At 29.5% G+C, this 27,402-nt stretch overlaps 1 protein-coding gene across 1 annotated transcript in view; it reads left to right on the top strand.

The window, feature by feature from the left end:
- Smp_152830 (putative sodium/calcium exchanger) overlaps positions 1-27,402 on the top strand; it is a gene marked incomplete at both ends in the record, with an annotated part of 88,050 nt that overhangs the window by 28,843 nt on the left and 31,805 nt on the right. Inside the window, one exon of the mRNA XM_018794072.1 lies at positions 25,527-25,624. Coding sequence (XP_018648521.1) covers positions 25,527-25,624 — 98 coding nt within the window. The remainder of the gene's footprint in view (positions 1-25,526; positions 25,625-27,402) is intronic.

Here is a 27,402-nt window from a genome sequence, read left to right as displayed (position 1 = left end):
GTTCAACTGTGTGAAGTGCTAGACAGTTATTCACTGCAGATGGTGGATGGGGATCGTGCAATACTGTGGACAGGTTGAAATCAAACATAAACACCTGTAAGTTGCGTCAGATTTTTAAAGGGTAGGTAATAGAGAGTGGAACTGAAGATCCTTTGTTCAGATCCTGGATGCGGGGTCCTGGTTGTGCAACGCCGAAATGTAACATACTAGGACAAACCAGCCATCCAGTTTCTCCAGGTTTTCAATAGTGGTTTGAATAAAATCAGTTGGGGATTTCAGACCTATGGAAGTTGTATAATCTTCACGAGTTCCCCTATACTAACTATAAAATCCAGACATTATGTTTTAGGGAATAAGAAACTTGACGAATAAAATCTAGAGACCTAATGAAACGGTAACCTGTTCGGTTGCTACGGGTGACTGAAAACGTCAGATCAAAGTTTAATCTATACTAGTGACTGACACTGTGGGAGTGGTGGTACAAATGTTTTCCAAAGACAAAGTATTAGGTATATATATATATATATATATATATATATATATATATATATATAAGGTGCAGTTTGATTTACCCATGGAAAAAATATTAGAAAGAAATCTCGGATAATTTCTACTGACTTTTAAAACAGAATTTCTTATAATTAAGGAAAGCCTAATTTTAACGACTGAAGTATTGACAGAACATAAAACCTTGGATGGATACCTAGTAAGTCAATCGTGTGTCCAGTTTAATGATCATGTTATCTTGTACTTAGGCCATATTATCATATTACGGTTGCAAATCGTGGTAAATGGGAAAAACTTTCTTTTCGCAGTTATATCAGTTTGTCTAGCTACAGTTATTCAGCGATATAAACCACATAATCCTATTGCTTTATTTCTTGTGCTTATCTGATTCTGTCTGCTAAATGTATATTTCGTTTTTCAGTAGTCAGTATCCATCAGACAACTGTTTTGTATTGTCCTCAAACACATCTTTTCATTTTGTCTCCACTGGGAAAATCTGTACTGGTGCATAAAGTTTTGTGATTGGATTTAGTTTTAGTACGAAAATCCTCCCGTTCTACATTTTTCTCAAGCACATTTATATAGAAAGGTTTAAAATACTAAATATATTCAACATCTAATTATTTCACAGTTAGAGTGATCATTAATTTTATTTGTTATCTATTAAAAGTTGTTTTAATAATTAGATGATCCCATTAAAAGAGAGGGAGAGTGATGCATCAATTTCGTCCGTAAATTAAGAGTACTAATATAGACTTTGTGATGTCACGTCGGAACACTAAATATTGAACAATAGTGTAGATGTGTATTAATGGTTATCATCCGTTATTTTCCCACCCTAAATTGATGCTCATAGTTCACCATCACTAAAGTATTACAAATACCGCTAATGGACAATTCAGGTATAAATTCTGTATTAAAACCATGAATTGTCAGACAGACCGTTGAAACATAAAGAAAATTCTATAATTCACCTTTATCTACTATTACGCACCATGAAACAGGTGCATGGTTGTATTTTTTTGTTGAGATTTTTCGACAGAAAGTAACAAGTATCCTTTGTCTGAAATAGCCTAAATGGCTTAAAGTAATAAGGATTAGTTTGACAGTCTTCTCTAAAAAAAGGAAAATTAGTATCATCATGACTTATTGTCTTTCTCAGTATGTTCAACAAGGATTGGGCAGTTTTCATGACTGAGGGATTTTGAACTATAATAGCACTGATTAACGCTTTTCAATGCTTAAATGTCTTTCAATTTTTTAATTAGCTTGGACATTTTGTGTTTCGCGGTGTGGTTCATTGAAATAAATCTAAAAATAAAAGTCATGAAGTTAAGAGTAAACGTTATGTTTTGTTAAATTCATCTATAGAACCTGTATTTTCGAGTCCTTTTTCATACCTCATTGCGTGTTCAACAGTAATTTATGTTAAAAATTACACTCATACTAACTGTTAAGTTTCATGACCTTTGCTAAAGCACTGAAGGGTCGTTAATATAACATAGTATCTATAGCCTACTACACATAGGAAATTTTAATATCGAACCAGTAAAATTATCAACAATATGAATTTAACCCGTCCATCTGATGAAAGTGATTCTAACAAAGTTTGATAAAAAAAGTTATATATCACTCATTGATGTACATTGAGTTTTAAGTTGTTCTGTAACCAAAAGTCATTGAATAATGTGCATAAAAATGGCAGGATTAAAAAAGACATCCAAGTATTTGTTCATGTATCTAGAGTAATAGCTACAATCAGAAGGTTTTTTATAACTTCGATTGTAGACCAATTTTTTTGTGAGCATAGATTTTAGACATGATGTTTCAGTAGTGCGCAGACAATATCAAACGATTTGAGAGGTTTAATGAAAACCCTCTGCATTTACGACTTAAGAGAAATAAATGCTCATAAAATTCATAGACACATTACATCACAATATTTACACTATAAACCTTCTGCTGATACATTTAGTCTACTTCCATGATAATAAAAAAACTTGAATGATCGATAACCTTCTATACTCCTATTGATTTGCTCAATATGTAAATTACATCTATATATGCATATATATATATGTAATATGCAATCATGAATACAAGTATACACAAATGTTCGTTATTTTTAAACTTTGGCAATTTTTAAAAAAAATTCATTTCAATATTCAATATTTCTTTGAGGAATTTTCTTTTTGTATTGTTTTATTAAAAGTAACAAAAGAATGAAAAAGTAATCAGGATTTGAAGGACGCAAAGAAAATAAATAATATAGCTAATATATATTTTTATGAAAAAGAATTTTACTTTCCAAATTGTTTATAAATGATCAGTTTTTTGTTTCGTTTGTAAGAGTAAATAAACAATAAAGAGAAAAAAATGTAATAAAAGAAACAAAAAATTTAGTTTATGATGATTGGAAGTTTTTTGTTGTTGTTGTTATTGTTATTGTGTTTTTGAAAATAATAAAACGAAATGGAATCGTTTATTTTCTGTGTAGAAATGGTATTTAAATAGAAGTGAAAAGCTAATTTTAATTTACTTTTGAATGAGTTCAATAATAAATTGTTCAGTTGTTTTAAATTATTCTGTTTTTTTGCTAAACATAATGGTATATATCTATAGTTGTATGTTGTAGAAAATGAGTTTTACATTGCAGTAATTAATTTGTGTTATTTGTTTGGTTTATTATGAGCAATTGAAATTAATTGTACTCTAGCGTTTTGTATAATTAATTTAGAATTATTTTACAGAGCATAATATTTGATGTATACATATATTCTGGTTATATAATATAACCTCTCAAATTCAGCTTTGAAGAATACTTCTTATATGAGTGCTAATAATTTGAAAGTTGTTTAGGGTTTGAACTCAAAATCCTTATGTTGAAAAGAGGATTAATTATATATCGAATCAGAGTAAAGAGAAATTTCTTTCGAATGGAACAACTGTTTTTTCTGTATTCCTTTGAATAGTGGTAAAAACTGAGTTATTTATCAATAATTTGCATTTTTATCATTTCTAAGTGGGTTAAATTATGTGTGTACTTTACGTTAGAATAGTGTCATTGATGTGGGACATAAATCACAGTGTCAAATGTAATGCCATGTTCTGAATTTATATTCACTTTATGTGTGAAAATTATATTTGAAATAATGTCAGTGATTAAAATTTAAATAACTCCAACGTTTCGTCCAGCTAACTTGTCTGGATTTCTTCAGGGTAATAATCAAAATCATCAATCGCTGGATTATTTCAAATATAATTTTCACGTATAACAACTCTATACTAGGCGCCCAATATTTGTCAACCTATTCATTTTAATCTTGACGAATATTGGTATAAATGATATTCACTTTGTTGTTTAGTTTTAAATCACTAAGTGAATAAGTTCATAGATTTCGACTGTCTAACTCAAAATTAATTTTAGTAATGCATAAGGCAGTAGCTAAAAGAAAACACACTGCAATATACGACTCGATATTCACTGAGTGCTGGACAGCACGATGTCAATTTATTATCTAGTGAATGATCAATGCAAAATATTATGTGTCATTAATTATTTTGTAAAATATAATGAGATTAAAAGATTTCTGAGTACTTGCAAACCACGAAATAGAGTTTAAAAAATTGTAGAGAGTAAGACAGGAAATTGCTAGATATGAAAAACAACAAACTTAAGTGACTTATTCTTCAGTACCGTTTATTTTTTTGTTAAACGTAACCTTTTTCGAATTATCGAAATACGGATTTAAAATGCTTAGTTTCCAGCCTGCAGATGGCAAGTTGATGTCTCCTACCTATCGACTCAGACCTAGGCAGTTGCTTACTATTATTAGCCTCTAGACGAGGTGTGGATTATAAACCTGTACGCATACCTGTTTTAACTGATAATTAAACGTAAGAGAGCGCTGCACACTAATGCAAATCAACGATCCAATAAGGGATCGAACTTAAGATCTCTTGGTCTCATTCTATTCATAACAATGAGGATTTTGAGCATGATCATGATTTATGTTTTTACGTTATTCAATATAAGTGATTGGTATATCGAAATTTGACAAACTAAAATTTTCTACCACTTCCTTTTTGAAGTCATAAACTCGTTTCTTTCACTTATTAAAAATCTTTATAATATACATTAAAAATACTCAATTTTCAACCGTTATTTTCCTAATGCGTTGAAATAAATCAATTTATAACACAAAATTGATCAGTAAGCATTCTTTTACTAAAACTTTACTCGAAGACAGTCTTCAAAAGGCTCTGTGATGTACCATAAAATTTATCAGATGAATATATTGACTGCTTTTCTAAAGTTTATCAGACAAAAATAATTCAAAATGTACGTCTATTTCATCCCCACTTTAAAAAATGCACTTAATCTACAGTCTAATCTTATAAAACGTTTTGTTTTTAAACTGAAAACGATCAATCATAATTTAATTAAACACTCGGAAATCGCAATTTCCTTGATTAATTTTCTTCCAACAAAGTTTTACACTAAAATGATGGTAGTTTTATCATTATTATTAGCTTTATTCAAAATTATATTTTTGGTACAATATCGAATTCTCATCACAAAGTATTTCTGTTTCTTACTTCTTGGTCGATCTTGACGATTAATGTTGAGTGATCGCCAGTTAGAAGTTAGCAATTCAGTCAATCGACATCTAAATAATGTATATTCTTTTCGCTACATATTGCCAGCAACCACGATAACTCTGATTAGGCCTTTTGTAACCTTTAAAGTGAAAGGTGGTAAACTTTTCAGAAACGCACCTGAATAGGTTGTGAGAATAATAGCCATAATGATGTATTAAAACAAACAAAATTAGATAACCTGTTGAAATATCTTGATGGCAGGAACAGGTAGCCCAGATGTTTAAGCAAGCCGCCAAGATAAGGCTTATAATCAATTCATGTCTAGTATTCGTTAGCGATTCATAGAAAAGGCTTTTTCATAGCTTTTAATCTTTAAGTTCTTTGTAGTCTTATCGTATATACTGTAATAACTGAACACTGTATTCAATCTGAAATAAGAAAATAATATTTGTTTATGCTGTTTAAATACAGTAATTATTTTAATAAGAAGTCATAGCATATGCTTTAAATGTGTTTTATTGTCATCTTTTGCTTACATAACTTAAAGTGAAATTTATATTCCATTATTTTCTACTACACATGTGTATATTTATGTAACTTTTTTGAGATTATTGTTTTTGTTAATTTGATGAGAAATTAGTCACTTGGAGACTATCATGTATAACTTCGTGTAAAATCTGGAATATTTCTTCTGATCATTCATCAAGAAAAAATTTGCAGTTGACTGACGTTATCTCATTTTACATTAAAATGGTGATCTGAACTCTTTTTTTGATCAGCGAATAATAGAATTTATTTATTTATTTCAAAGCTCAATGTTTCGAATAGTTTATCCATTATATTATTTTTTGAATGTTTAGAATGGAAGTTTAATAAGCCATCTGTAGATAATATTCAATAATCCTCTGTAGATTTTCTTGGTACTCCACTGTAAGAAAGATTAATTTCCCCCACAAGGTAATTAACTTCTGTCAATAGTTAATTTTTGTAATGTAATTTATAAACCAATTTATTACCGTTTTAACCATGTTAATTTGACCAATGATGATTTGGTAATTAAAAATTTACTTTTTAACGTTAACTTTTTTTAGAAATACAGTTGCATTTGGCGCATTATTACATAACTATTAGGTGAATCATTTTTTCCGTGCAATATCTATACTTTTGTTTAAATACTGAAGTGATAAGGTTGAATCTTATATATGTCATAAAGTCTGTAACTTACTAGTCAGTACTGCCGATCTTGCCATGGTTGAACGAATACTGTCTTTTGTAATTTTGTTTTGACGAGTTTCTGATATATATTATGAAGAGGTTTGTGTTATTATCTTCCATAACGGTTTGTTTAACTGAAAGGAAATATGTTCTTCTGCTATTGTACATTAAACCTCTGGATATGATATAGTTAGTTTAGTGCCTCATTTGACACAGGTTCATCTAATTTTTTTTATTAACCACAGATGTATAACTACGTATGACAACCTGGACTGCACTAGATATTTTATTTTTATTTCTAACATACCAAATGTCGTATATTAGTCATCTGTTTCTCATTGTATTTAAAGGATGTTATGTCGAAATTTCATTGGTTCACGTATTAGCATACAGTTTATTGTAAGTTTACACACATTCTTTTTACGTCAATACTGAATACTTGACAAACGTATGAAGAATATAAATATTATTTTTATTGATTCTCATGGAAGGAATGATAGGAAAAAAACTTTGTATCAAGTGTTCTGTTATCTCTTAAACATCTACATCGAAGTAGATAAGATACCAAAAATGAACTTCACTAATCAGAAGTCGTTTCTTTTTCTGTGAAATTTTCATACTTCAGTTAATTTACTTTTAAAGTGATGTTTATATCCCACCGTAATTTACCCCCGACCATTTTTTAAACTACAGCATGATTGATCGCACTTTTTTCAACGAGAAAAATAAAAGATGAACTTTATTTTTAAAAAATTAAGTTTATTTTTTTTAATGATAGACACACTGGATTTTATAGTTTGGCGAAAGACATTTATGTATATATTGTGTGTAGATATCTGATGAATTTTGAATGTCTGTGTACTGAGTCTAAATGAATTCAAGAAGAAACTTAGTTAACTGATCAAATTATGCCCATTCAATTTACATTTAACCTTAGCTTGTATTTTAGATCGTATCATGAGCTTATTGACCTCATTTTCTAGCTTCCATTTCGTCTATTTTTAAGATGCTTCTCCCTTCAGTCAGTATTGATAATTTCTCTTACATTAAGCTGTTTTGTATTAAAAAACCTTTATGGTCAGAAGACCATAAATTCGTTACTAGTAAACAATAATATTCTACATTTTAGCACTTTAAAGTAAAAACGGTGAGTTGCATTATGAATAAACGTGATAATGTATTATTTTAAGAACATAGAGATATTCCTAAAAGTTGATCACTCGTTATCATACAGAATCTTCACTTAGAATAAAATAATAACATAAGTCTCCATTTAAAAACAATAAGGAATTCTTTTTGATTAGAGTTACAGACTAAACTGTCTTCTTAATTTCATTTCTGACTTAATAATTTTCTACATCTGTTTACTGGTGAAGTATGAATAATATCTTCATATATTTGTGATTAACGCGATAAAAGTGATAGTGGTCTCATTAAAATAAATTAAACGATAAGCAGTTATATATTGTACCTTTATGAAAACATCAGAAACCTATGATTGGATTACAATTATGGATTAGATTTCTGATAAAGCTTGACTGTATGCTTTCTGGTTAAAAAAGAGCATAACTTACTCAAGCCGCGATTAACATCCCTCAAGATGTTTTACCAGGATTTTTTTCACCAGATGTTAAATTGACTTTGGCGGCTTTTCGGAAGAAGCCATTTCATTTATGAAAGTCATATTGACACCATATCAAATGATTTAGTGTATCACTAACTTATTTTAATTGGTTCATAGACTTGGTCTAATTCAGTGCATCGACTGATTGCTAATTGATCTGAATGCCATGCTTTGAAAATTTCGCTGAAAGTTTCTAAATTTCCGAAATCCAGAATTTCGATTTTGCCATAGTGAAATTTATATCCACAGTTGTCTTCATACACTGGCATCAGCGATGGCATATCATGCCACATCATTAATGGATTTCGCTCATATCTTCGTAAGTGAAGATGCCGTCCACGTTTTTTACTATTATCTTTATTTTAGCTGGTATGATTTACTTTGTAGGAATTATGAATTTATTATTTGGTCCGTACAGAGTGTTATGTACTAGTTACTTTGGTTTATGAGCAACACTGAAACCAAAGTGCTCAAAACTGGTGTTCTGCTTGAATAACTTAGCTATCTGCTCCTACCGTCTAGATATTTCAACAGGTTATATTTTTTGTTTGTTCCGTCACATTATTTAGTCTATTAATCTCATAACCCATTCAAGCGCGCATATGAAAATTTTAAGACCTATCGCTTTACTAGGTATAAGAGAGTACAATCAGAGACATCATGCTGTCTGGCAATATGCATAGAAAAAAATGAACAATAATCAGATGTCAATTTCTGAGCTGCTAACTTTTACTAATAGGCGAAGTGGACTATCTTCAATTCCTATCAAGTCTAAAGATGTATTGTAATTGTGGTGTAAACAGAATTCAAGAATTCTGGTCAAATGATTTACACAGTGATTTTTTAGTATAATTAAAAATTTCACTAATTACCATCAGGATCGATCAGGCAATAGGAAAAAGTGTGACGGCGTTGTAGATACATTTGTATATGTGAAGTGGTGTTGATCTACTTCTGCATGTTTGAAGTTTTCAAACGACTGTATCGATTGTTTAACTTTAAGGTGCTGTTCAAAACACGTGAACAAGTGTAATTATATCTATGTTACCAACATTTACATGACTCCGGACTGCATTACATCTTTAGTGAATTCACTGAATTTGCTGTTACTGCCTTCACTGGTTCACTTTCAATTACATGTGGTGATTTTAACTTATGTGATTCTAGCTTTCTTTCATCACTAGATCACCAAAATGAAGTCAGTTTTCCCACGCGTAAGGATGTACACTTCGATTGTTTTCATTATTGATGTGGGAATATTCGTGACTCGTAAAGATGCTCCATTATCTAGTTATGATCATCGTGCTATTTGTGTTCTACCTAAAGTATATGGCAAGCTTTGAAAGTACAATCTCACGTCAGAAAAAAAGGTAAATACAGGAAAGTATTCAATATCTGAAAAATATATTTTGTTCGAAAAACTGAGATTAATTCACAAATGACTAATTGAAAAACACTGTTGAGGTTTTCACTTGTTATCCTAAATTCTGTTTAGATATTTATCGTCCCAATGAAACAAGTTTTTAAGTTTTAATAGACTTTCATTCCGAAACTCATTAAATTGATCCATGTCAGTATGCTTACAGATGTAAAAGAAGTACCTTAGATGCCTCTGTTGTTCTCCATCATAATATATTGTTCAGTTTGGAAAATGGTAAGCAGTATGTTCGATGCTTACTTCGATATTATACTTTTGCCATTGACTCTACTCCAAGATCACTACTACTTTAGAAGTTTTTCAGCGTTAACACCGATAGGTGGATAGCCAACTGTCTGTGTTCATATCTCTCTGAAAGAGAACGGTACACTGTGTTTGGAAGAAAGTGTTTAACCTTCTATAACAACAACTATGCAAGAAATAAACAGTTAATCTTGTTCAATTCAACAGATCATAAAAACCAACAAGTGGATTTATAATACAATGACCTGAAAATGAATATGGTTTACCTTTACATAGTTTTATGCAATTATGAAATAGAAATTCATTATCAGCAGTAACAGCTCTATTATTTATTAGAGGAAACGGAATTATTGAACTTCAAATAAGATATATGGAAATTAACCAACAATAAGATGAACAGACTTTAATTAACCGTTTAAATTACATAAAACTAAATTTGAACTTTCAATTGCTTTTACTTTCAAATCGATAAGTCATTTCTCTTAGGAATTTCAGTCTTTTAACATTGTTGTTGATAAATATAAGTATTATCAATCTATGGCTACGTTTGAAAAAAGTCGAATACAATTTCTACATATCCATAGGCGATATATAAAATAGTATATTTTGTCGAATAATATTTCAAAAGTTGTCCAGATCGTCAGTAATTGTTTATTTCAATATATATTTTTAACAGCGCATGGAGTTTCTAGTTTAATAATATTATGATTGATACTTTTAATACTTATCTTGATTGTAGATATCAATTATTAAGTAGCGATACTGATTACTAAATAGTAATTGCTTATATAAGTAATCAGTCGAATTGTCATTTTTAATAACTGTTGAGTAGTGATTATTTGTAGTTCAATATTCTTTTCTTTTTGAGCATTGAATTTGTGTGCTACACAGTTATGGATTGTTTAGCGATTCAATGAATCATATTATTAGATCTGAAGGGACATAAACTTAATTACCTGGCATTTATCCATGTATGCTAAGTAATCATCTAGCAATACTATATAAAGTTCATTTGAGTAATGATTCATCCTCTCCTTGGTTATTCGTTCAAGTTTCAAGTCATCTTATCGTGAGTTATTCATTTTACCACCTGTAACCCTGGTTGGTAGAAATTGACCGATTTCAGAGGTCAGACAATATGATGCTGACTATTCTCAAGTGATTAGTTAATGAAAAAATCCCAGTCTTACGAGAGGCCAGTTGATCTGAAATGCTCAGAAGTGGTGTCTTTCTTTCTCAAACCCTACTGAAAATATCTGTTCTTTCATGATTCTATATACACTTTGCTGGGAAATCCTAAGCAGCTTAAAACTTTAATTAATTCATTTTAGTGAAACAATGCTATAAAGCTAACATTAAATCTAATCATCTGTTTATTACACTAAGTTTTAGAATCGCTATAATCTTGAAATAAGAACAAAAACTCATGGATAACTTGTTGACAATTTTAAACCCACCTTTAGAAAGTTCTTACTTAATACATAGAATTCTTATTTAACTAAATCACATAACATGATCCGTAGTAAGCATGTTATGCGTCTTATTTAGATCATCTACAACTGTCCAGAAATCACTTCAGACAAAATTTAACAATAGATAATCACGATAAATAATAATTATTTATATACAGTATTGATTTATTTTATAGTGACTACTTACTACTACTATACTATATTATATATTCAATCATTCTGCTTTCATTATTCTACCGATCGGCTGTGAGATTAATATTGATATATTAAAAAATTAATATATTTAATATTACTTATTGTAATCTGCTTTTTTATTGAATTTATGTAAGATTCCATTCGTCTTATTTATGTTTAAATAACTTTTATTGATAACTAGAATATTATTTCAATTAGTTCACGTAATAATATTGTTTTATAATAATAATAATAATAATTTGACCATAGTAGAGTTGTATACTTAGTCCGCTCTCTCTCTTTGTCTAATAAGAGGGATTATGTGGTAAAGTTAATTCTATGCTTTCAAGTCGTCTATTTTTTATGTATACTCTATGGTATATACACATACACACACACATAACTTTGACAATTATTACACTGTAATATTCTTTACTACTTTGTTCACTGATTTCTTTGATTTTTTTCTTTCTAATTATAAATGAAACACAAATTAGTTATTGGAATTATTAGATTACACTGTTTTTATATTTAAGAAAAAAAATATAAAATCGATTGACGCAGTTTCATGACACAGAAATATTTTGTTTTGGCAACTCTGATTAGTATTATATACGTTGTTTTGGTTCTAAGTTAATCACTATAGATTGTATTTTAAGATAAGACTGGAATTACCCGTTACTTGTCGATAAATTTAGGATATGAAATAAAACAGAAGTGTTAATGAGTGCTATAGTTTAATTTTTGAAAACAACTTCTTGTATTTGTTAGCAACTACATCATATTTATTACTAATTTTTCAACTTACTGATGTTTCAATATACCCATAAATTAACCTAATAGACAATGCAGTTTCAACTCCATTCAGTTTATTTTTAAGTAATTAGTTAGGAGAACTTTCATGATAATTGGCGAAGTTAATTTTCATGAACTTTTGTCGGTAACGGTTAATATGAATGTGAACTACTGATTGTGCTAATTAGTTTTCTAGTGAAGAATATATAATTACAAAAAAATGTTGGAATGTTAGTCGTATATAGTTACCAAAAATAGAGTGGAGTTAAATTATTTCTATATATTCTCATTTAAAGTTGCTTTACAAATCCATACATTAATGTAAGCCACAGTTAATAAACATAATCCTGATCCTGAAACCAGAGTTTGTAAGAGAATTAATTGGGTATATTTCATTGAGTTTAGTACTACATATTGCACCTTATAACACATTTTTAACGGTTTGGAAAATGTGTCTAAATAAGAATTTTTATTGAGACACGTTTGATTATTTGTTGCAAAGTCGTGACACAAGAATACTGCTATTAAATTAATCATAAAGACATTGGTCCTGCAACAAGATTATCTTCAAGCTTTCGGATGAGGTAGATTTTATTGCATTTGATTAGTTTTTTGTAAATTACGTACTACTCATATGTTTTTAACCATATTATATCGCCATAATGCTTAATCAAAGCATTTGAATAGTAAATAGATATTATTTAACGGCTATTTTAATAGTTTTACCAATTTGAAAACCAGTAATACTGTAGTGTGGTCTACTTATATCCACATAAGTAGTATATGGTGAGGGTCAGACATAGAATGTATTTTGACAGAAGACCGATAAGGAAAGGACTGAAATGAAGCGCAGTTGGTAGGAAAATGCATAAACAATGAAATTAGAGAAGATGGACTGGTGTTTGCAGAAGGAACAGTGAACATTGAGAAAATTGGTTGTTGTTTTGCAAACTAACTGTTTGTTGTATGGTTATCAGAATTTAGTGAGGTAGTCTGTAATTTGTGTCTAAATAAATTCGATTGTCCCCAACTAGCGTTCTATTCACTAAAATAATTATTAGATCATTGTCAAAATGAATTTACCCACTGTCTAAGCTTTAGCGCTTAGTTCCCTGGAATTTGTTCACATTAGTTTACTATTCACAACTTTACTACAAGCAAAAAACATGCCTGAAACCGAATCGAAAAAGGTAGACACTAAATTTGTGTTGTAAACACTTTTACACCACACCTTACCACCTCACTATATCTCCTGTCGATCCAGATTTTGTTTGTCGATTCATAATTTACAATAAATGTTTTGTAGTGGGGTTTATTTGGTTAACTAATACTCGTCGATGAGTATTTTCGTGAATCAAAGTGAATTAACAAATTACTTCTGTTTCTGAAGAATAAACGCAATATTTACATATTCATATTATAACTTGAAAAAGGAATGGGATGATTTTAATCGTTGTATTTATAAAACAAATTACTTTAAACGTTATATTTAACAGCAGGTATTTTAATTAAATTTACTAAGCTTGTATTCTTTTGTAGTTATCAGTTAATCATTATGTCACGTTGTTCACTTGAGATAATAGATAACATATCAAATATTATGTATTAAAGTAAATTTCAATGGATATTTAACTCAATCAACATAATTCAGTTGTTTAGTATTAAACATTTTCAATAATAATAATAGCTTTTAGGTAGACCACCTGTGATGTGTGCTACATATGTCGACAGATATAAGCAGTATGTAACACCGATCGAAAGTGAAACGCCTGGCAGCAGAAGGTTGAGAAGATATTTCCAACTATTTCCGTTGATATGAAGTACTAATATCAGCTGGTTGTAATGAATTGCCTAGTTTTAAGCTCAGTAGTACCCTTTTGTCTATCGGGTTTGAAAATGCTTTTGGCAGAAACATACATCACGTTTCACTTTGAAATTATGCAGTGATTATAAGCGCGACAGACTTTAGGTACGTGATAAAATTGCAAGTTATAAGCGTTCATGGGCAAATAAAAGTAAAATGAGACATTCAGATTATTAAACAACAATCTCGTTTAAATCAATTTCGTAATCCAGTGATAAGCTTCTACACTGTTTGCTATCGTAATAAGATTATCTTTTATCTGGTTAAAATAATTATCATTTTTCACATATTAATCTTCCATTTCCGATTGTAGTTTTTCAAGAAAAAAATCAATCATAATTCTAACAATCGACCTATATTGTTATCAGATAAAATAGCTTTCTGCTTGCTTCATTTGTCACTGAAAACTTTCTGACAATTGTATAAATAGTAACTTTTAGTTTCGTATATTGATAGTATTAGTTTCATTGATAAACATAAGGTCATATATAATTTTTTACTTTTTAGCAAACAATGATCTCTTGAATATTATTTGTTTCATTCTACATCGTTTGTGAAGTTGTGTTTAATCAAAGTAGACTGACTAGTAATTCATATTAAATGATCTTCATTTGAGATTGTGTTGTTTGTTTTGTGGTTTCCCTTGCTGTTTCATGTAGGAAATAGACAATTGTCTCCCTTTAGAAGCATTCTTTTGCCGACTGTTTACTTAACATGGTTTTAGTGGTTTAAAAACAATTATTTCATATATTTGATATTGGTTACTGAATTCTATCTCCATTCTTATGTTAGCAATCAATGTACGTTTCTAAAAACTTCGACGGCAAACTATCAGCGATTATTCCATTCTTTACGTCTATCTTAACTTGGTTTATCTTACAAACGTTTAAAGTGAGCTACTGAAGTCGTTAATACATTTCTTGACTGAAGAAATCACTAAACTCATTGTAATTAAATACCAACCGCCCCGTATCAGTGGTAGGTCTTCATTCGTTTAATAATCACTGGAAGTACTGTTTCTTCCAACCTGTTCAATAAATACTCAAACCTCTTCTTAAGAAATTCGGGAATGATTTAGATGACAGCTTTTGATCAGTTTTCATACTAAAATTTTATCCTCTGTGATTTACCGTTGTTCTTCAAATGGGAAACGATCGCTGATAGTGCTTTTGCATCTAGCTGGAGGTTAGCGAACATAGAATAATCAAGCAGCCTTGAAACCCTGCTTTGGAAAATGTTGACGAATGTTCTATATAATGTAAACGTGAATGATCAGAAATATTGTTTTCTGGAGTGGAAAGGGGGAAAGGAATAAGAGTTTTGTACTCTGATTTTTCTTTCAACTGTTTTTATGAAGTTACTTTGCATATCTTTTGACACGCTAAATTTATGAGTTCCCCGACTTTATTGATAAACATTTGCGCAAGTCTTTTGTCGCTGATTGTATCATTTAATATCCTGAAAATTGATCTATATATATATATATCTGGAGAGAGAGAAACTCCGATGTCCTGTACAAATCATTACAGTAAAATTGTAGGTCAAATTTGACACAAGTTAGAAAGCAAATTATTATGACTTAATAAACCATTCATATTAATTAACCATTTGTTTTCATTAGTATATAACTTTCCATTAATTATTATATGTTAATCAAGAGACATTTACTTGTTAATTATAAAACAACCGTTTTTAGGTTTCTGGATACAAGTATACAAAAACATACAAAAATATACATATACTCAGATTTGAGAATATTTCAACATAAAAATTATTTATGTGCTTTAAATTTTAAATCGATGAAACGATAGCATATGAAGGTAACTTCACAGAAGTACATAAATAAATGAGGCAGAAGAAAATCTGTATAAGCGGTTTTATTGCATTAGTTGTATTATCCAATCAATTAGCAGGATATATTGTTCATGCTGGGGATTATAACGCAATACTCTGACTCCATTCCTTTTCCTCATCTCGTCATATTGATACCTTAACAATATAAGTCTTGTTAAAATAACATTAGCTTTCTTTCTTATGACTGATTTTTTTTATTCCACTTAAACAGTAGCACAAGAATAAAGTAAATTGAATATTTGCAAATATCTTCATTAATATTAGTTCAATTTTGATAAAAAGTACCTATCAAATCGTAATTTTTGTAATGTGTGTTGACCAGTAGAAGCTAAGTTGTCTTAAATTTACTCAAAAACAGATCTGTAAGATGAAAGAGAATTTATATGTTACTATTAGTTTTAAAATATTTTGATCATTTTACCAATTCACGTTCCACAAATTTACCAGAAAATATTTGATGGTCACATTAAATTGAGATCATCCATAAATAAAATGCGCTTGTATGATTTGATAGAAAATTACTTCGGTTATCTTTGTATCCACCGATAAAGAAAAACTAAATTCCCTATTTTTTATACTTTTCACCATTATTACGGGTTAACGTATACGTTTGATGAATTTCGTGTTCTATGAATCTATTCATTTGATTATAGTTTGATAACTTAATCTGTAAATGGTTACTACTCTTCACTTCTATCTATGTCATTGAACAGAAACATAATTGTTAGGAGTAGAACAAATGTATTGTTTTGCATATTTTAACAATAAATTATACAATTGTTTACTGCATAAAATGAATTACTTTTGTAAGAGGGGAGAAACAGGCATTACTTGTTAATTTTACATATGATATTTCGTAGTTTTGTTATTGGTTGTTGACAAAAAATCGAAAGTAGCATGACAAATATTTGTGCATATTTATTTTTCTGCACATTTATGCATCCCTTAATGTGAACTGAGTATTTCAAGGTCATTTCCATCATCTAATACCTTATATGTCCTAAAACTTCATATTTAAATTGTTAGAAAACTAATTATGTACCACATTCTGTAATAGTTTAATTTATTATATGTCAGAAAATAATGTACATTTCAGCTTTTGTTACTCCATTATTTTGTGTGTATACATAAAGTTTAATTAATGACTGATATGTGAATTTTGTCAGCAAATTAGTTGATCTAAACAAAAGATCAGTTTTGTTTTTAATTTCTTTAAAACAAAAATTACTGATAATAATAGATAGAGCACTTTTGAAGCTTGAGCATTGGGAAGTTCACTGAATGTCAAATAATGGCATATTTATTTTAGTACTATTAATTAATTATCATTATTCATAATGTGTTAGCTCAACTATCACAGGGATCTTTAAAGGTTAAATTTATATGATTCTCAGGAGACTGTAAAAAAACTTACAAAACGTATCATAGATCCATTTTGTAAACATGATAACAATATATTTATAACTGAATAAGTTAGGAACTAACATGACAAATCATTTGGAGGCAGATTCATTTGTTTATGCGATGAATGTATGGTTATCAAGGAGCTCATTGGTTAAAATTTTAATCTCTAAACGAATATTTGTTAAAAACATTTGATGATAAACCTTTTATTTTAAACGAAACATCTTCATTTTGTTATATGCGCTAAGACACTATTATGTAACCGAATATATTTGATGGTGTTGGAATGTGAATGATGGAGGCAGTGATATTCATTCTTTGAAATGAAATAACATTTTCGGATAACTTTAAAATACAAGTTATATTATACATTAGAAATGTGAACTCTTATAACTGTTTTCAACTGATTCGGAAAAGTACTCAATTCTATTCAGCATAGAGATACTTTTAAAGCGAAAATTTTCTCTTAGACTGTATAGATTGTAGTACTAGTGTATTTCAGCGTTTTCTTTTCGTGGAGTTTTTTGTCATATTGTTGTCAATTAACATTTGTATACTCACCTTTAAAAACTCTACAAAATCAGATTTAACACAATACTAAATTTGTAAAAATATCCCTCATGACTTATGAACCATTAAACAATCATTTGTAACTAACTAGTAAGAATTATTTTCGTACCACTGACGCTAGAAAATATTATTTCATGTCTTGGGTTCATAGAGTAAATTTATTCGAGCGTGTATCCGTGCTCCTTTGATATCCTACTGATTTTAATTTCCGTCATGCCTATATAAGTTTTACCGAATTATTGTTCTCTTTTAACATCATTATGTTAAAGATTACGTGTATGACGTATAAACATTTTTTATATTAGTAACATAATTATGTTGCCCTTCTTATGCGATAACTTTGCCAACAAATAATGTGAAATAATTCACTTAGATAATTATTATAAGTGAATATTGAATATTTTTCGCCACCAACTTTACAATTTCGTTATACCGTGTGCGTGCTCGCCCTGGGTAATATATGACGTGATGATCACCGCCAATCAGAGAGTAGTAAATTATCGATTAGAGTAATGATACACAAAAGCCGTATGAGCAGTCTCGAGTACTTACCAGTCCTGCTTTCTGCCTACCCCAGCCAGTTAAGTCAAGGACATCAATAACAACCTCTGCAATATGAATCATTATTCTCAAACATCCTGAAGTTTTATACCAATCAAACTGACCACATCGTACCATAAAATAGAAAATAACATTTGTACTAGATCTAGCCAAATGTGGTTGTGAATGCAGGGGGTAGAAATTAATAGACTAGGGATAATTCAGGAACGGTCAATCATACATTAATAGTCTTTGGGTCAAAATAAAGCTATTAATAAAGGGAACATTAATATGAATACTTAAGTTACCCAACAATTATACAATAGGAAATACACATATCATATTGGTTCATAAATAGTCCTCAAAGTTACCATTCATAAACCGCTTTAGGATACAACAAATTTAACGTTTAAATATGAACTAGAATTTTATTAAATAAATATTCTACAACAACACAAGTATTGTTTTATTTGATTAGTTTAGTGCATGATAATCACCATTTCTATGTGCAACAGTTTCATCAACTAAACTTTTCCAGTAACCGTTTATTCATTTTTGGGGAGTTACGTTCATTTAGACGTGATCTAATTTTTTGCTCAATATACTAGATAGTTTATTTTCAAATCTCAAGGAATTTCCCCCTATTAGTTAGCATACATATATTCATGTATATAACACTAGGAATCTATTCGAAATACAAAGATATTAATCACATTATCATGATGATATATATTATTAAATTTTAGAAATTATTGATCATGTGAACATATTGATACTTATACTGTCCCATTTTGGATTCATCGCAAATGGAAAGTTAATTTAATACATCATTTCAGTTGAGTTCTGTCGTACTACTAAACTTTGTATAATTTTTGAAATAAGCAACTGCTCTTCACTTTCTGAGTTGGTTTTGCAAAGGTAAATAGTAACTTGTACTTACTACTCACATTCTCTAGTGTTATGACTTAAGTAATGTAAATAGTTTACCCATGTGACGTTAGTTGAATATCACAAACATGTGATCGAATTTCAAGTCGTGAAATAAAAACAAACTAGTAAACAATGCAATCTGGTTTTTTTCTATTTTTCCGCAAATATCTTAAGTAAAAAACAGGATTTAAATGAATTTCATTCTCATTTGATATTCGTTTATTTTGAATCATTAATTACTTTAATGTAATTTTCACTATGGGTGGATCACTGCTGATAAACATTTGAAAATTCGAAAAAAGTGGATAGGCAAAGTTTTCCTGTTGATTACTGCTTAGCGATTAGTGACAATGATTCATTTAGCCTTCAGGATTCGCGACAAGTGTGATATTTTCTTATCATTGTGTTGAATGACTTCAGTTTATATAATATTGTTAACAGATCGATTTGATCGGATACTATGTTTACAGATCTGATTTCTTTTATTGTAAGATTAACCTTCTTTATCCGTAACCTTAAAATATAATTATTTCTGCTATAAATATGTCAAACTGAACTAAATAGACGTGTTTATTTAGTTATTGCAGTGTATTGGCAGATGTTTGATCAACATTTGAGCTGAGGAATTACTGACCGTTGAATCATATCAATAAAATATATAAACTAACTTTATGGAACGATACATTGTTTTTTTCTTTGGGTCATGTGTTCTGATTCAATTCACATCCGTTTTCATTATGTTTGGTAAAGTAGGTAAACCGTCTTTAATAGATGAAATATTTTTAAAAAAAAGCTAAACAAACAATGTTACAAATCATATTATGCCCTATTTGTCCACTGTTAATTCATTTGACCCACAAATATTCTCATTCAATCATCACCCATATTATAAATTTTATTTAGATATGGTTTTGTTTATGGGTGATATTATAACCGAAACCAATAACTTTGCTTCCTGATATCTAATTTTTTTGAGTCTTGTGTTGTTTGAATTTGATTTGCTAAATAATTTACACTTAACCACTTAAAATCAGTACAAACAACCCATTGAATATTCACAAACTCACAATTGTTAATTCTCTATAACAACAATAAACATCATGGATTAAATAGATTTTGGTCTATTCTTGCAAACAATTATTCGTTTTAATAAAATGATCTAACCTGTTGAATAATGAAATCAAGTAATTGATCATTGAGATGTTCGAAAACTAAGATGAAAACATAATAAAATTGTTTCAATTTTAATTGTCTACATACTGATAGAAAATCTTTTAGAATAAATTGCACAAAAATGTACATTTATGGTTACATTTTTTGAATAACATTTACTGTAGTGTCTCATCAATTTTAACATTTTAGTGTGATATCAATCTGATAAAAATATGAAAAAAGGTTGTTTTTCTATTTTGTGCGATTTTTTTATATTTCAGTCGGATTAATATCACTCGTTGTTGTTTATTTCATTTATTTCTTCTAATGTACTTATCGTTTATCTTAACCGTTAAACGTTTCAGATACTCAACATACGTGCTCTATAATGTAAGATTATGAAACCAAACAAATAGAATATTATTTCTAAAATATTTTGATTTTATGAATATATTTTATTGTTTTCTCGATTATTATTTTCCATCAGAGAAAAAAACACGTTAAACGATCGATGGTAAACATTGAAATGTTTATTCAAAAAGACAAACAAAATGTTTCATTTGATTGGCTTTTATACCTGTCCAACTTTAATCAATAAGGTTCCCAATATTTTTAATGTATCGAATTGAATCCCAAATGTGTAGATTGTTTATTTTACTATCATAGGTTGCATAAATCATTTAAGTACATTAATGAACAAATAAACATAAAACCAGTTCACTTAAAATATTGGTACATTTTGCAGAGTTTTAAAACAAAGACGTCGTGATATATACATAGATATATATTTGATTTTATATAATAAACAAAGTGATATCCCTTTTTAACATTCATTAAAAATGAAAATTAAGGCATTTATCAACAAGTTAACAACTGGATTTATATATCAGTAGTATATACCAATAAAAATAGGTCTCTTAAAGTACATTTAGAAAACAGAAAAATATTTTCATTGTTTCGAATTTTGCTTATTTTTCTAAAATATTTTTAAAATTTACTTTACGTTGCTCTTGAAACATTTTGATGTATCAGTTCTCCAGTTAATATCTTGTTTTTATCCGATATTTTGTCAATAGTACAGTGCTTTCCATCATTTTTTTTGTGACTGTTTTGATTGGAAAATGTTTAATTAGTTGTTTTTAATAGACTAATTTTCCCAACCGAATACAAATTGTTATTAGTTTCTTAGATGTTTCTAGCTGAAATATAATGAAGAGAAGAATAAAGTTAAAAACAAGAAATTCAGTACTGAAATATATTTTCAGAGGCTTTATAATCTAGCTTCAGGATTGTGTGTCTGTTTTCTGTATCCGTGAATGATAAGACCTGATCGCTTTTATGTGCGTCAACTAGCTCAGTTGCTGTCGAAGGACAAGTTGCATAGGCCATAGTCAAAATATGCTTCCGAAACGGATACGGGCACATATTCCAGTATGGTTCTGCAAGGGTATGAGAATGGAGGTTATGAGTCATATGACAAACCTACGTGTTGATTTGAAGATTGTTCGTAAACGTCACCCTTATCTACGAGGGTAGCTTCCTTTCCAACGTCTTTAAACGACTGAAGCTCTTGCTATCCACGAGCAAAATCCAGAATGTTGTGTACTAAATCGATTTATCATTTCCACATCTTTACCGTATCTTTAACTTATATCTCTTTAAACATTTACCATATTCCCAAGAGACCTCTCGTAATTTTTATTGATATCGTCGTATTTAATTTCTCTGAAACCTTAAATTGTGATAAAAAGCACTTTATTCATCATACTACACTGACATTATATACCAATATCGGCTAATTAATATTCGACTTACTTTATAATTTGTACATCCCACAGCAATTACGTAATTTTTCATTATTATTTGTATTGTGCAATCTGGTATTTAAATCTTTCTGTTGCATAGTCTAGTTCATTCATTGTTTACAAACCATTAGAAAGTTAGCAATACGATAAGACCTGCAACGTTTACAACACCTAAAAACGAGTCTGTATTTCCCTGCCATTCAGAGGTGACTCAAATAATTCTATATTGAAACGAAAACTTGAATTAATTAACAATAGAACACTTAATGTAGTCCAACTCATCATTAACGAAAATTCAAAGTCTATGCTTCACCAAAAGTCTAAACAGTGTGCAAGAGATTGTGTCTTTCAGTTTACATGTATGCGCTGATATATATACACTGGGAGGGACAATCATGATCTTCAAGCAACGGTGTAAAAACATATACTTCTTTGGCTACAAAAGCGAATGTACTCAGGTAGCCGCAAAATATTTGGTTGGAACCGGTCATAAGGTTGACATCAAGCCAGACTTTTAGTTTTTGTACAAACGTTTCTTAAGGCGTATACTAATGTTTTTCAATTCTTGGCTATACCAGAACAAAAACTCATTTTATGTTCAAAAACAGTTTGTTCTTACCTTCACCCTACCCTTGTACTACTGATTTACTATCCAGCGTGGTTTTCAAAGTTTCTTTTCTCATTGTATACTATATTATTTTGTTTTCCCTCACTTATTTTGTTTAATTGACTTTTCATTTTTTCATATATAATGTCGTAAGCAGAATACGTTTGATCAAAATTCTGATAACCGTCGTTTTCTCATCACATTACCTAAATTTATCAAAGGGACCAATTGTTATAATCTTTTTGAAAAAAGTGGTATGAGTAATCATAATTCACTGCAATGCTACGTATTAAGAATTACATTAGCATATGTTATCTAGTATGTTTCAATATTTATGGCAGGAAAAAGAGTATTTTAGTTCTGATGTTATATTCATTTTGGTTTTAGAAAAGTAAACACATTGTTTATTCTGTAATAAAGAATTAAATAATCTGACAGCAACTAATCGAAAATTATGGCCAAGGTTTCAGTCGCAATGTGACATTTTCTATAGTGCAAGGATCCTAAAATGTGTATTCTGATCCTTTATCTCCATTGTATTGTGACTGACTACAACGAGAAAACACCGAACATGTTTTTTCTCATGCTTTATTATTAATGAAGAAAAAAACCTTCAGGCTGTCTAACAATTGCCACCCAAAGAAAGCTGGAACGATTCTCAAATGCCTAAACACTCGTATGTGCTATAATTAATTTGCAGTGCTAACGTCAAGTCACGTAATCTCCCATAATTCACCCATTCCTATAAAAATTGTATTAATTTGAAAATTCAATTTTTCAAAGGGAAAAGTTTTTTCGTTCGCTTAAGTTGCCATAAAAAATTATTTACAGAAACAATAGAATTTAATTTTCATTTACGTAAAACATTTACGATATGTGATTTTCTTTTAAAGTATGATAAATATTAGAACGATGAAAACTATTAACAATTTTTCATGTACGTCTATCATATACATACCATGTTTCTAATACTAAACTAACTAAATGTCATATTTGGTAGGAATAACTTCATTGAAAGCATGTGATTCGTATAAAATAAAGATTATGTAATGAAAAGGTTTGCGAGTAACCATACGAATGTTATGCAAATTAACTTTTGCGATTTTCTAATCAAACAAATTTCTACATCTTTAAAAATGGCTAAGCTAAAATATTATCAATATTATTTATCGTCTCATGATTAGCTTACAAATTAGCCTTTCGTTTCATATTGTTTCGTGCATTAACGGTATTATAAACGTTTTCAATTATCTTATTGGATTCAAAACTAATTTGCCTTTTTGACACATGACATACATTTGTATTGAAGTTACTGTCCTGCTTTATGGAACTTGTCTTTGACAATTAAATTACATCATATGATGAAATGTTAGCACACGTTCTATATTTATCGTACACCATAATATTCTAGTAGTTTAATAATTAACTTAATTCATTAAAATAATTCAAGAGACAATTAAAGTGAAGTTGTAAAATTTTATTTAGATCACAAACTATTTCGATAATTTCTACGTTTCTTTCACTGTTACTGGTATGAATACAGTTTTTGAAAATGAGGTCTATCATTTAAATCAGAAGGGGTTTTGTGGAGTACTAGTATTTTCATAGTTGAAAGCGTGAGTCAATCGAAGCTAGAACACCATGGAAAACCTGGAAACACTAGACGGCTGTTTCGTCCTATTATGGGACTCCTCAGCAGTGCGCATCCACGATCCCGCACTCGCGAGATTCGAACCCAGGACCTACCAGTCTCGCGCCAGACCACTTAACCGATAGACCACTGAGCTGGCATCCAACGGTGTTAATGTCTAACTTCAACTAATCCATGAAGTTGAGCAACCATTCACCAATTGTCTTCAGTGAGTTGATATCTTATAACAGACGTGGTTTGAACTCTATTGGTCACTACTTCTCACCAGAACTCCTGGATTTATCTCTCGAAATCAGTCACTAGTGAGCATTCGAATCTTGCGAGTGCGGGATTGTAGATGCGCACTGCTGAGAAGTTCCTTAATAGGACGAAACGGCCATCCAATGCTTCCAGGTTTTCCATGGTGGTCTAGCTTCAATTGACTCACACTTTCAACTATCATTTAAATAACATTTTTAGTGGTTATTTTGTTTCTTACAAATCAAAATATTTACACAGATGAATATTTTGTGTATTGTGACAAATTTCAAGATCAAACGCTTTAATCTATCACCTAATATGTTGATGTCACAATAACGTTCAAAGACTGAAACTACGTTTACCAATTATGTAGTTTGTGGGGAGAAAATAATTTTTTATCAAGTTATTTTGCTTTTGATCTTACGATTATCGGTTAGCTACCAGTTAATTAAAAATTTATTTTCGTTTCATGATAATTAATTTTCATTACGTATTATAAACGTTTATTTTCTTTGAAAAATGTATTCGGCATTCATTAATGTTTGAATCAACATATACCAGGGAAATATTGTTGTTGATCCACAATATAAGAACTAAATTTTTGAAATTATATAAACAACCATATGTTCTGTAATATGATGGAAATGTTTATGCCACTCGGTAAGATACGTTGATTGTCAATGAGCGAATCAACATTAAATTAAAAATTTTGGTAATTCATAGAGACTGAATAAAAACAAAAATTTGATTTAAAGTCATATGTAACACATTTATTAAATATTCAAATGCAGTTTTCAAAATATTTTCTAACGATAATTTCCTTTGAATTTTTCTATTAGGGGGACCATTCGTATTCGTGTAATGGACGATAATAATTATGAGAAATCAGAGTACTTCTATGTACAACTTGGTGAACCAGTTCTTATTGACAAAGATGGTAAGATTATATTTTTATTAAATGTTTATTAAATTACTCAATTGCTCTAACTGTGAGATTTATTAAAACTTGGCCAGTATGTTAAACAGCTTGCTTTTACTTTATGCTTTATTTAATGGATTATAATTACATAAAGATGTTATTACCATTCCACTATCCAAATGTTAAGTTTCTTATAAAAATAGTAAACGTATAAGTACCAACAGAATATTTACAAGAAACATACTTAGTTAGAAATTGGAGATTGTGAAAAGTCCATTCAAAAATACTGTACTGTTACATAATTTATTTAGACTTATTTTTTCAAAATCAAATATGTGCTGAAGCTGTAATAAAAAGTGTCCCATCGCTCATTCGGAGATCAATTTACCACTTTGAATACTATTTTAAAATTTGTGTTTAAGTGATTAATAACCAATGTTTATAACCTGTCTTTACGACTGATCTGTCATGAGGTAAATTAACATAATACTGACACATTTGCTTATCTACAGGTCATAAAATTCTAGGTTTCCTGTACAAATAGATCATGTTTGATCTTCTCTTGAAAATTCTGTTATTGATATATAATGATAATGGAACAGATTGGCAAACATCTGGTATTACATCTTAATGTTTCTTATTGTGTCGTAAGAAAATATTTTCAAACTTAGTTTTTCAATTGAGTATCAAATTATTTAGGAATTAGTTTACTGCTTCATGTTATTATTGTCAATATTAGTAGTTAGATTTCCGATTCCTTTACTCTAAAATAGATTTTTATTGAATACTATTTAACCGACATTTTATCTTACGGTTAGCAATCAAGTTGCTAAGTTAAAAAAAAGAACTTCAAACTTGTCTGCCAGTGATAACTGTGAAAGTGAGGTTTAAACATCATAAATCATGTTTTTCTAATTAACCAACGGATACCGCTGAATATATTTTAACTTTAGTTCTTTGATAGCAGTTCATGTACGATTCATTTTGAAATGACAAAAGAGGTTTCAATGATATCTATAACTAAAAACATTTATAAATCAAAATATATTTGTTTCACAGATCTTTCCGATTCAAGAGATTCGCTTTTTCTGTTTGTATTTTATTCCGCCTTGTTTTTTTCTTGTTCACTAAATTTTATCAACTCATTCACAAATAATAAAATCAACAAATGTATATTCATTTGCGATTTCTAACAGAGTTCTTTACAAAAACTAAACAGAAACTAACTGCCGTTTTCGGGTAATCAACAGACTGATGAAAAATTGAATTAAATGTCATCTCAGCATTAATTATTTATTGTAACCCTTGAAATAATCATCATTTGCTTATTTATCATACACTTTTTAAATATTTATTTGAATGGTGTACCGAGAACCGTCGATCAGTAATTTTGTAATTCTTTGATTTAAATGTGTTTAAATAATTTTTATCCATATGCTTAATCACGTTTGATTCAACTAAGCAAGATAATATGTGTTCGTTCATTTCGTGTTTTCTATTTGACTGTTCACAACTGAGAAACAGTAGTATTAACAGTTTTAAGCTAATCTGCCCACGTTACATCATATCAGTGGAGACTAGTAAAAAAAAGCAGTAAATATTGAGGAATTATGAATATGTACCAGTGGTTGAATAATTAAATGATATCTAGTGTGAAACCATAAGACATGTTATTGCGCTATTGGTTTACGATCACTTGAGGTTTTCAGCGTAGTGTGACATTCATGACTGAATTGTTTTACGAGTTATACAACTTGTTTCAATCTTTTGATTGAAATGATATCGTTGAAATAAAA

The sequence above is a fragment of the Schistosoma mansoni genome, chromosome 1, assembly GCF_000237925.1.
Source record: "Schistosoma mansoni strain Puerto Rico chromosome 1, complete genome".
Lineage (NCBI taxonomy): Eukaryota > Metazoa > Platyhelminthes > Trematoda > Strigeidida > Schistosomatidae > Schistosoma > Schistosoma mansoni.
The sequence above is the reverse complement of the archived record's forward strand: the minus strand, read 5'-3'. Positions and strand labels throughout refer to the sequence as shown.